Source organism: Phalacrocorax carbo, chromosome 1 (genome assembly GCF_963921805.1).
Source record: "Phalacrocorax carbo chromosome 1, bPhaCar2.1, whole genome shotgun sequence".
Taxonomy (NCBI): domain Eukaryota; kingdom Metazoa; phylum Chordata; class Aves; order Suliformes; family Phalacrocoracidae; genus Phalacrocorax; species Phalacrocorax carbo.
In genome coordinates, this window is record NC_087513.1 from 44,595,218 (window position 1) to 44,607,241 (window position 12,024).

Genomic DNA, 12,024 nt, shown 5'->3' on the forward strand with positions numbered 1-12,024 from the left:
TACATGAAATGCTGCATTGTCATATTTTTTCTGAATGATTACAATATTTTGGAGGGTAGCAGGCTTAGTCTTCTTTGGAAATCTTTTATATAGGATTAGATTTATTACCTCATTCAAGACATAGATGACAGAAAATTCTAGATGGGATTTTTCACAGCTGTCAGAGCCAGCTGTAAGGGAAGAAAACTAAACACATCAATATTGCATCCGTCAAACATATCTCATTCTCCATGCTTATCTTCCTGTCCACATCTACATTTCTTTATATTTTTCCAGCTATCCTGACTTACCTCCTTGGTGCGGTTGTGGTTGAAAAGGTAATTCATTGATACCTTTGGAAGCCTAACTTGCTTTGATTCATAAAAGCTTCAGGATTCCAGTAATAAACACCTAAAAAGATCGGGTTGTTTATTGTTTCTGTGCAATGACATGGTTTTTTATGGTAGCTATTCGCTTGCACTGGGCAAGCATATTTCTCAGGGTAGTTGCTTCAGATTTATTGTGTGGTTTTCACTGAATTTATTTGCAGCTGATTTAACATGTGGAAATTTTTCTTTTCTTCTTTTAGAGCCCAAGCCTGTTCAGATTGTAGTTCCTTATGTGCTTTATAGCAATGCTGTGGTATTATTTGTTCGCATGCCTGATATTGGAGTATTTGATGGCATATATGTTACAAGTAAAGGCGGACCTAATGTGACATTCATTTTAAAAAGTGATGGTAAAATAATGATTGAAAACCTTACTGCAGGAACAGAATATGATTTCTGCATCTCCACAAAAAGCGGAAAAATGTTGAGCTCCTTTTACCATCTATCTGGTGTAAAAACATGTGAGTATTTTAAGTTTATTCCTATAAAATTACACCATATTAAATTTTGATTTGTAATCTCTAAACTTTTATTTTTATTTCAGTGCAGTAAAAAAGGCAGGTTATTTAAGACTCTCCTTTTATATATCTGTGTAAGCAATTAATAATTATACTAACACTAGCTGTTTTTTAAACAAGGCTATAACTATTCCTCATCATTTCTAAACTTTATAAGCTGTGTTTTTTATATGCAGTCTATAAAAATATCTAGCAAGTATTTCAGGAATTTTGACTGTACTAAATTGTACTTGTGGGAAGCAAGACACATTTTGACCATTTATTTCAGTCAAGGTCACTGAAGTTACTTCTGTGTCTTGAAATTAGTAAATTTATTCCTCCTGGTGCATGTTTAAGCAAATGATAAAAGCATTGAGGTTCCCATTTTTCAAGATAATAAACTGAATAATGAACAAAACTATTTAAAAAAGTATTAAGGGAGGGGAACACCTTCTAGCAAGGCCCTTCAAATAGGAATTTTAATAAGGACTTAGATTATTTTAAAAAACCTGCTGAAATTCTGTTTTGACTTTCTTATTTTGTATTATAACTATATTTCTGGAAGTTTTCCTCTTATTGTATTATCATTTGCTTTTGAAATTCTTTTCCTCTCTGTTTCTCTCAGAGTGGAAATATTATAAAAGGAAAAATTAAGATTTAATAAAAAGAAGGAAGAAAGAAAGAAGAGGAGAATGAGGGCAAGACAGAAAAATTCTTCCCTAAATAATGAAAACCTTGGAAGCTCATTTTTCTTAAAATGTAGTGTTAATAAAAATTGAGTTTTGATCAATCTTATGAAAGCATTTCCTAAATTTAGCATGAAGCTGCCTTAGAAAACTTAGGCTTGGTCTGTCTCTTCTGGGCCCCCAAAAACATTGAATTAAAAAATCTGACCACTAACATGAATACAGTTTTTCTTAGAAAAAGTGTAAATTTTGGTACATTCTAGCCAGAAGCAGCTATGGTGGGGATGAAAGAGATGTAGAGAAGAGTGGAAGCTCCTCTGTAATTTGAACTGAATTGTATCATACAAGGCTGTACTAATGAGAGATAAAATGTATTTGTCTTGCCTGCTCTACCCAGTATGGCCGATCTATTTGACAAAATTTAGGTACACTCTGAGCGCTATGATCGTGGTATTGGAGGGACTAACTCTGTTCTGGAGGATTTTCCTCCCTAGGAGTGCCAGCTCCATCCTCAGGGAGAAATGCACGTTCTCAGCCCCATGTGATTTTAAGATAAGCAAGCAAGCAGGTTTTTGTGTAGTGGCAATATTATCTCTTTGCTCCTTCTCCATTTTTCTGTTTTGGAATATCTGTGTGTTTGCATGTCTGAGATTAGATTTTGCCCTTTTGTTTGAATCTGTTACTGATTGTGCTAACTTTCATGTCTCCACAGGAGATATAAAAAGTGTTGGATAGAACAGTAATGTGGTTTCTGCCTTCTGCAGGTCTGGCAGCTCCACTCAATGTACGAGAAGGTAACGTTACAGACACTTCAATACAGGTTGCCTGGGACCGTGCTGATGGAGATTTTCATCAATACGAAGTCACATGTATAAATTGTGCAAGTGCTTTCAGGGTATGTTCTTTAAAAGACCACTCACGTTTAGGCAATGCAGTTATTTTTTTAAAGTCTTCTATTAATTAATCAGAGGTTAAATTAAAAGCTATGTCTTCTATTAGAATAGGGGGAGGTACCAGTTACATAATACACGCAAATTTTGCAAGCAGTTCTGTGAAAGCTGGATTTGGTTTTCTAGGTCCAGAAGGTCAAGCAAGAAACAGCAACATTTTCCAACCTTACTCCTGGTAAGCTGTACAGCTTTACAATTCGAACAGAAAAGGAAGGTTTTAGAGACAGTATTATTGTGAAAAAGGAAATAGAGACAGGTAAGACCAGAGTTTGTCAAATTCTGCATTTGTTTTGCTTGATCTATGTGTCTTGCTTTCTTCTACTGTTTCTGAAACTTTATTTTTGTCTCAAATGGAGAAAAGTAATTCACTCATCTTCATCATTTCCTCCTCCTCCTCCATTATTATTTTCCTTTGTTGCTGTACGCTTCTATGGGAGAACTTATCTTGGGCCGCATATCTCTGGGACACAGGGCTCTACCCACCCTGGGGACAGCGATGCACAGACATCAATATGATGGATACAAAATGTCTGTTTATTTATTTCCTTACTCCAGCAAGTATGTTCATTCTGAAGGGTTCTTTCATTTTTGGAACGATGTTTCTCCTCTCTATCCATATCAGGTTTTTCACTTGTAACACAATTATGTTGCTTTTTTTGATGTCACTGTGAATAAGTCTATTCAGATACCACCAGAAAGTAAGTATTCTGGCCAGTAACCTTTACATACTGTCTTGAGATAATAATTTCAGAGTCATTTTGGTTCACTGTTGCTTCTTCTTTCAGTAAGCATAACATTCTTATTCCAGTGAAAGGACATTAAGAGACAATTCAAAGTCTCAGAGTTTCTCTTTCTCTCCAGTAATGTACAATGCCATAGGTACTGAGATATCCTGCTCCAATGGAAAACAGTACCTTCATCTTGGGTGTAGGAATTAACGGTGTCGAGAGAAAAGAGTTTTGGTTGTTAGCTCTAGATAAAATCTGGACCAGGATAGCAGTGTCATTATTCATGGCTAGCAGAGTAACTTAGCAGTGGTTCTTAGGCTGTCTTCACTCTAGGGGTGCATCCACTATTGCATTGCTTTTTGGTTGTAAAATTATAGCTAATAATAAACTACTTAGTATCTTACAGTTTAGAGGTAGAACAAGGAAGGATCTTACTAGTGTAGGAAAAGTATGCCTCAAAAACATCTTTGGATCCTTTAAAGGAGTCATCAAACATGTACAATTGATATATGCTTTGTCGGTTTCCAAAAATCTGTCAGTGAGATTCTCTTACCATGGTTCTTAAAAAAGCAGCCAGTCTTTTAAATTGACCTAGCAAAAGGGAATATTAGATAAAAGTAGTTTCCACAGCGGAGGGAGGTTGTCAGACAACTTCTGGGACGTGTTCTGTCCAAAACATTCATAAACCATCTAGAAAAGTGAGCAGACTCAGAGGTGACAGTTTGCTGATGTAAAGTTACTCAGGATAGTAAGGATGAGAACTAGCAAAGAGTAACTGTGGAAAAGACCATATATGCCTCAGTGGCTGGATGTTAGCGTGTCAGGTGCTATTCAGTTTAAATAAGCGTAAAGTGATACACAAGGCAAAAATAACCTAAACATCACACGTACCTGGTCAACTCTGAGCTGACTGATACATCTCTGAAGCAATATTTTGAGAATATGATGGGTTCCATGAAAATATCAGCATCTAGCTCAGCAGCAAAGTAAAAAGCAGCTGGGATGTTAGAAGAGATTATAGGCCAAAGCAGGAAACATTGCTGTATTGTCTGTAGAAATCCAGGTACTCTTGCCTCTTGAATACAGCATGCAGTTCTGGTCCTGTTAGGTTGTGTTCATGTGCCACGCACAAAGGAGCCCAGAGGGGCAAAAGCAAGAAGGGGAGCCCAAGTAACACCCTGCCAGGCTACTCCCAGGCCTGTCACAGGAGCTATCAGCCCATAGAAGGCTTACCTCCACAGTGGCAGGCAGGAACCCAAATTACAGACTCCCAAGGAACAAACACCCTGTCCAGGTCCTTCCCAGGGCTGTCAGAAGAGCCTCAGCTCCTGTGTCTGGGTGTGAAGCCTGTCAAGACAGGTCATCAGGAGGAGCTCTCTGCATCACCTTTTGGACTCAGGGGCTTTACTGCCTAGGGGTATAGGACAGGGATGCCAGGGAAAAGCAGTTTGGGATTGCACAGGATTTGTTGTGGGATGCTTAAGGGAGGAATCAAAGGCAGGAAAAAGAGAGGGCATCATGTGACTTGGGGAAGAACAAATGTGGGAAAATAGAGGGCTAACGAGATAAGAAAGACTCACCACATGTCAGATTTGCTTATCTGACTGTGCCTTGCATCTGATTATCACAGTCTGTCCTATCTTATTAAATCCCTTTCTAATTTCTTCCTATTCTGTGTGCCTGTGTGTGTACAGGGATGTGAGTGCAGCAACTGGAGTCAGACCATGAGTCAGAGGGCCCTTGCATCTGTGGTGCAGCACCTAGAGCAAGTGCAGGTGTGTGAGTGAGTGTGTGACCACTAGTGAGATCCAGGTGGATGAGCTGGTGGGTAGGGGAAGTAGCCTGGGAGCAAGGGTGTGAGTGCGCCAGCACTGGTTATGAGAACATCTGTGTATCTCTAAGGGCGAGAGCACGGTGGGGGTCACCTGTTGGGACTTGGGAAGTCCTGGCCAGTGCTGTATATGCGCCAGTAACTGGGAGATTGGGATCCAGGGGCATCTACTGGGCAGACTGAGTGTGTGAGCCCAACTATTGGGGGGATCCACCTTCTACATATGTATCTAAGTATTCTCACTAGTGAACCTCCATTCTCAGCTGGAGAGGGGAGCAGGATGAGGCCATTGGTGCTGTCTGTATTTGTATTAATGCTCTGAGTGTCTGTCTGTGATCTGTGTGGCTGGCCATGTATATGCATATATATGTGGTGAGTGTATATATGTTGTGCATATGTGTGCTCTGTGTGTATTTGTGCCTGCTGGGAATACAGCTTCAGCCTTGCTCCTGGTTGGACTGGAGAACATGGCCTCTCAGGCTGTTGGATCTGGCACGTCGTATTTCCCTCTAACAGGTCCCTAATGTGAAAAAGTGAAGTATAGTAGATGCAATCAAAAAGGTTCATAGGAGGGCAGCAGGTGTGATCAAAGAATTGTCTGGTTTTAAGGAACTCCACATCAGTCATGTCAGAACTGCACTAAGTAGCATTACAGAGCAGCAAGTGGTTTGGCTCTGGATCTCATGGTTAAGGGAAGTCCCTATACATGTTACTGCAGCGGTATTAGTCTGTGTGTCCTTGAGATAAGCAAGAACATGACATAATTTTTCTAGAGTTTTCACTGCATTCTCATGACATGAGTCCTGTAATTAAGTAATGTATTTAAAATGTATCTTAAAAGTAATGCATTTTTTTTTTATTGTCACACAGTACCAAGTGCGGTTAAATATCTGAACTATAGCAGAGACTCTGAATCAATAACAGTTACCTGGCCACCAGACCAAAATATGTTTGATGGATATGTTATTTCAATAAACAGTAATGTCTTCAGTGAGGAGAAGATGTTACCTTCTGGTGTAAGGTATGAGGATTACATTTAAAAATAACTCACGTGAACTCAAACCAGATGTTTCAGTGTATATTTAAAATAAGTAGCCTGCAGGTTTACTTATATGTGATATATCACAAAATCACAGAATGGTAGGGGTTGGAGGGGACCTCTGGAGATCATCTTGTCCAACCCCCCTACTTGAGCAGGCACACCTAGAGCAGGGGGCACAGGACCGTGTCCAGGCGGGTGTTGAATGTCTCCAGGGAAGGAGACTCCACAACTTCTCCGGGCAGCCTGTTCCACTGCTCTGTCACCCTCCCAGTAAAGAAGTTTTTTCTTATGTTTAGCTGGAACTTCCTGTGTTCCAGCTTCTGCCCATTGCCCCTTGTCCTGTCACTGGGCACTATTGAAAAGAGTCCAGTCCCATTCTCCTGACAATCACCCTTCAGATATTTATATGTATTGATAAGATCCCCCCTCAGTCTTCTCTTCTCCAGGCTGAACAAACCCAGCTCTCTCAGCCTTTCCTCATAAGAGAGATGCTCCAGTCCCCTGATCATCTTGGTAGCTCTCCACTGGACTTGCTCAAGGAGTTCCATGTCCTTCTTAAACTGGGGGGCCCAAACCTGGACACAGTACTCCAAATGTGGTCTCACTAGGGCAGAGTGGAGGGGGAGGTTAACCTCTCTTGACCTGCTGGCCACACTCCTGTGATGTTTTAGTTGATATATATATATCTGTACCCGTGTGAAAAAAAAATTTTTCAGAATGGCATTTTTAAACAAATTACAAATCTCATACGATGTGTTTGTGCAAAGAAAAGCAAACAAAGTACTGCACTGGAGTGAGGACCAGTAGAATCTGTGCATTATTCTGGCAGTTTAATTTAATCTTTTAAGACTTCCTAGCACTTAAACTTCCTGTGAACCATAGTACGATGCATCCTCTTTAAGATTTTGTCATACTAAAATAGTTTTTGTCTGACAGCATATACACTTGTATGCACACATTATGTGTAAATAATATCCATAATACTATAAAGAATTAACATATTAAGATACATGCATTTTTAAAACCCTAAAGAACACAATCTCTTTTTTAATTCTTTGTAGAATGTACAAATTTGAGAGTCTTCTGCCAGGCACCGATTTCTTAATCAGTATTGTGACAACCAATGGGTTAAAGAGAAGTCACCCCACCATCCTCAAGATTAGCACCTGTAGGTTTGCAGTTTATTAATAACTTTACATGATTTCAAATAATTTGGATTGTTACATTTTGAGGTATTGCCTAAGAAAAGCTATTCCTTATTAAATCAATGCATCTTAACAATGGTTGGATTAATGTGTGTGTGTCTTTCTTTTCAATCTAGACAACCTTGAAGGTTACTAAGTAAATAAAAGCTTGTATAACACAAACAAGTTTCCTCTGTAGTTAATGGGATTCTACCAGTAACTGAATCGTCAGTATTCTGATTCAACTGCTAATATGTAGAGGTTAATTTAATTTATATTATTCTTCTTAAGCACAAAATGAAATCTGTTTCTACACTGAACTATAAAATAATGAATTGCAGTGTCTTCTGTAGATGTTAATTTCCTTCAAATTAATGTAGATTATTTTGATATTAAATTTTGCATCCACTCCTGTCTTTACCTCAGATCCTGATCCGCCATCAGATTTAGAGGTGTTTGGGCAAGAAGAAAATACCGTCTATTTTTCTTGGAAAATACCAAGAGGAGGTTTTGATATGTTTCAGGTGAGATAAGGAGGGATCCTTTACATTTTTTTTTTAATTTCTCAATGAAGTTATCATCCTGTATGTACTGCAAACCCAACAATAAATATTTGTCTTTGCAACCCACATAAGTATGGGTGGAAAATACTGCTATGTGAGAAGATCAGCTAAATACATATTTCATATTACATAACATTTTTTTGAAAGATTATAAAATTATGCTTCTAAAAGCTTTCAAAACCTGATTTTTTAGCTGGCGTGCAATAAAAAAGAAGATTACAGGTCAAGGGTTGAATGCAACTGCAGTGTGATTTTTTTTCTCTTAGCTTTCCAAAATTGTAACAAATTAATTTCATTAAACTGCAAAATAAAAAAAAAATAATCATTTTATATAGAAAGATCTAAATGTTTTGTTTAGAAAGTTCCAGAATATTTTTTTTAATGTAGCAATTTACAAGACAAAACTGAAAACATTTGATACCTCCCGTACTCTTCTGGCCTTGGGCACTGAAGGAGTTAAAGGATTTCCTGAGTGATAGGTTGAAACTGGACATACATAAGAAAAACAGTGAATGTTTTTTGTCTCTCTGTTTAATCTTTTATACTTCACGGTTTTGTTATGCCCTGTTTGAAAGACTACACTTTTTTATTTTAAACTTGGTATTCTTTAGGTTCTTGTGGTATTAGAAATAGCTAGTACCTCCCTATTCACCATACCCATACCTTTCATGATTTTATAAGCTTTAATTTCTCAGTTGTCTTTTGTGCAGCAGTCTTATGTGGAAGCTGTTCTACATATTTTATTTTTTTTCTTTAGTTTTTCTAAGCCTTTGATATCCTGCTTGAGATTAGGTGTTCACCTACGATGTGGGTGCATAATGGAGTTATCAGAAAGGTTAATAGTGTTTTCTGTTTTGCTTCCTATTCATTTCCTAGGCAATAACATGCTGTCTACCTTTCAGACTACTGCCAGACTTTTTAAAAATCCCCTTCTGTGGACGTTTCAATTTGAGAAGCTCAGTTTGACTCAAAATTCATAGTTGATTAATAATGATTCTGGTATGGGAACATCCTTGTTTATATAACAAATATGATCATGAAACAAATAATTGTTACTGTTTCTCATACAGACTTGCCTATACTGAGTGCTCCCTTTGTACTTTGGTCAGCTAGTGGCCTCCCCAACACCCAGATAAGCTTACTGTGTGTTAAAATTATTGCTTTCATCGGTTGTTATACCATTTTGAATTTGTTCTTCAGTCTCTTTTGGCCTGCTGACCTGTGTTTCTGCCCTGCCCTGCTTCCCTGTGATTAGAATCATAGAATAATAGAATATTTGGGTTGGAAGGGACCTTCAAGATTATCTAGTTCAAACTCCCCTGCCATGGGTAGGGACACCTTCCCTTAGACCAGGTTGCTCAAAGCCCCACCCAACCTGGCCTTGAACACTTACAGGGATGGAGCATCCACAGCTTCTCCAGGCAACTTATTCCAGTGCTTCACCACCCTCATAATGAAGAATTTCTTCCTTATATCTAATCTAAATCTACCCCCTTTCAGTTTAAAGCCATTACCCCTTGTTCTATCACTACATGCCCTTGTAAAAAATCCCTCTCCAGCTTTCTTGTAGGCCCCCTTCAGGTATTGGAAGGCTGCTATAAGGTCTTCCTGCAGCCTTGTCTTCTCCAGGCTGAACAACCCCAACACTCTCAACCTGTCTTCATAGGAGAGGTGCTCCAGGCCTCTGATGATCTTCATGGCCCACCTCTGGTCTCACTCCAAGTGGTCCATGTCCTTCTTATCTTGGGGGCCACAGAGCTGAATGCAGGACTTCAGATGTTGTCTCAAGAGAGCAGAGCAGAGGGGAAGAATCACCTCCCTCGACCTGCTGGTCAAGCTTCTTTTGATGCAGCCCAGGATAAGGCTGGCTTTCTGGGTTGCAAGTGCACAATCCCGGGTCATGGTGAGCTCCTCATCAACCAACACGCCCAAGTCCTTCTCCTCAGGGCTACTCTCAATCCATTCTCTGCTCAGCCTGTATTTGTGCTTGTGATTGCCCCAGCCCATTTGCAGGACCTTGTACTTGGCTTTGTTGAACTTAATGAGGTACACACAGGCCCACCTCCTAAGCCTGTCTAGGTCTCTCTGGATGACATCCCTTCCCTCCAGCGTGCTGACTGCATCACACAGCTTGGTGTCATCAGCAAACTTGCTGAGGGGGCACTCGATCCCACTTTCCATGTTGCTGACAAAGATGTTAAATGGCGCTGGTCCCAGTACCGACCCCTGCAGAATGTCACTCATCACTGGTCTCCACTTGGACATCGAGCCATTGGCCACAACTCTTTGAGTGTGACCATCCAGCCAATTCCGTATCTACCAAGTGGTCCATCCAACAAATTCATGTCTCTCCAATTCAGAGACAAGTATGTTGTGCGGGACAGTGTCAAATGCTTTCCGCAAGTCCAGGTAGATGACGTCAGTTGCTCTGCCCTTATCCACCAACACTGTAAGCCCATCATAGAAGGCCACCAAATTTGTCAGGCATGATTTGCCCTTAGTGAAGCCATGTTGGCTGTCACCAGTCACTTCCTTATCTTCCATGTGCCTTAGCATAGTTTCCAGGAGGATCTGTTCTGTGATCTTGCCAGGCACGGAAGTGAGACTGACTGGTCTGCGGTTCCCCAGATCTTCCTTTTTTCCCTTTCAAAAAATGAGGGTTATGTTTCCCCATTACCAGTTAATGGGAACTTCACCAGACTGCCGCGACTTCTCAGATAGTGCGATAGTGTCTTAGCAACTTCATCTGCCAGTTCTGTCAGGACCCGCAGATGCATCTCATCAGGTTCCATGCACTTGTGCACCTTCAGGTTCCTTAGATGGTCTCGAACCTGATCTTCTCCTACAGTGGGCAGTTCTTTGTTCTCCCAATCCCTGCCTTTGCCTTCTGCAACTTGGGTGGTGTGGTTTGAGTACTTGCCAGTGAAGACTGAGTCAAAAAAAGTCATTGAGTACTTCAGCCGTCTCCATATCCCGGGTAATGAGGTCTCCCAGTTCCTTCCAGATATCACCAACGTACCTATAGAAGCTTTTCTTGTTGCCCTTGGCCATATTTAATTCTGTCTTAAGTTAGCTTGCCTGAACTAGGCAAATTTATAGTTTTTCTTGTTTTGATGTGATCTCCAGTTTTTAAGGATATCTTTACTTAAAATAATCATCTTTACTGTTCAAATGGTTTTGCTATTTCTTCATTCCCTCTACAAATTTTCTGAGTGGTGTATTATGTACTAAAGTTGCATTTCAATGGTTTTTCATACCATGAAACCTTTGGGTCCTCCTCATAATTTCCTTTTAATTTGCTTGATAATTTTTAAGTATTTCTCCTTTTCTGATTAAATGTCACTATGTGTGACTTCTTTTTCTTACAAAGAAGTTGAGTTCTAGTATTTCATGGTTGGTATTACAGAGTGGCTCTTCAGCATTTATATTTTGAACCATATCCTTTGCAATGCTTAGAACAAAATCTTGAGTTATTTCTATTCTTTCAGTTCTCTGGTCAGAAACAATCCACTGTGACATCTGAATTGTCTGTGCATCACGTTTCACTACGACATTGAACCAGTGTCTCTTCTGTAACCTGTCTTGTCTTGTATTATCCTTTGCATTTTGCAGTCACTGTACGAACACGGTCATGCGCTCAGTAAAACTTTGCAATAGGAAGCTATTCTTTAAACATATTATTTGAATCAGTAAAGATTTCAGGATATAGTCTTGTACGCCTAACTTACTTGACTAGGATATTCTTTAGTACGTAACAGTACCATGAGACAAAGTACTTTGCTTTAATGGTCTTACACAGTTTATAACCCAATATCACAGTGTCCAATTCTTTTCTCCCCCTTCCCCATGACTTCAATTATATCCTTACCTAAAACCTGCAATCTGTGTATTCTTAGTATAGTTTCTTGACATTTCTTCTCTCTTGATTAGTGTAAAGCTGTGTTGATCTGCAGGAATAAGAGTAGCCAGTTAACCTACCACAGCACAATTTGCCTTGAGTATTTTTACAAATTTTAAAATTCATTTTAGTTCTCTCATTCATGTTTTGAACCAGTTCAGATGTACTTCTGTATGTAGCCAGGTTATTTTTACCATCCTGTGGAAAGTAATTGTCATCCGTAATATTAATCTTTATGGCACAGGATTATTGTTCAGCATCTCATAAAGCAAGCAGC

General features: G+C 39.5%; 1 protein-coding gene across 3 annotated transcripts in view; it reads left to right on the forward strand.

Moving 5' to 3' along the window:
* The window catches only part of PTPRQ (protein tyrosine phosphatase receptor type Q), a 145,119-nt gene that overhangs the window by 15,561 nt on the left and 117,534 nt on the right, over positions 1-12,024 (forward strand). For all 3 annotated transcript variants that reach the window (XM_064450170.1, XM_064450180.1, XM_064450185.1), the window contains exons 10-15: positions 569-829; positions 2,316-2,446; positions 2,628-2,757; positions 5,931-6,081; positions 7,164-7,270; positions 7,713-7,810. In XM_064450170.1, the coding sequence (XP_064306240.1) occupies positions 569-829; positions 2,316-2,446; positions 2,628-2,757; positions 5,931-6,081; positions 7,164-7,270; positions 7,713-7,810 (878 nt within the window). The remainder of the gene's footprint in view (positions 1-568; positions 830-2,315; positions 2,447-2,627; positions 2,758-5,930; positions 6,082-7,163; positions 7,271-7,712; positions 7,811-12,024) is intronic.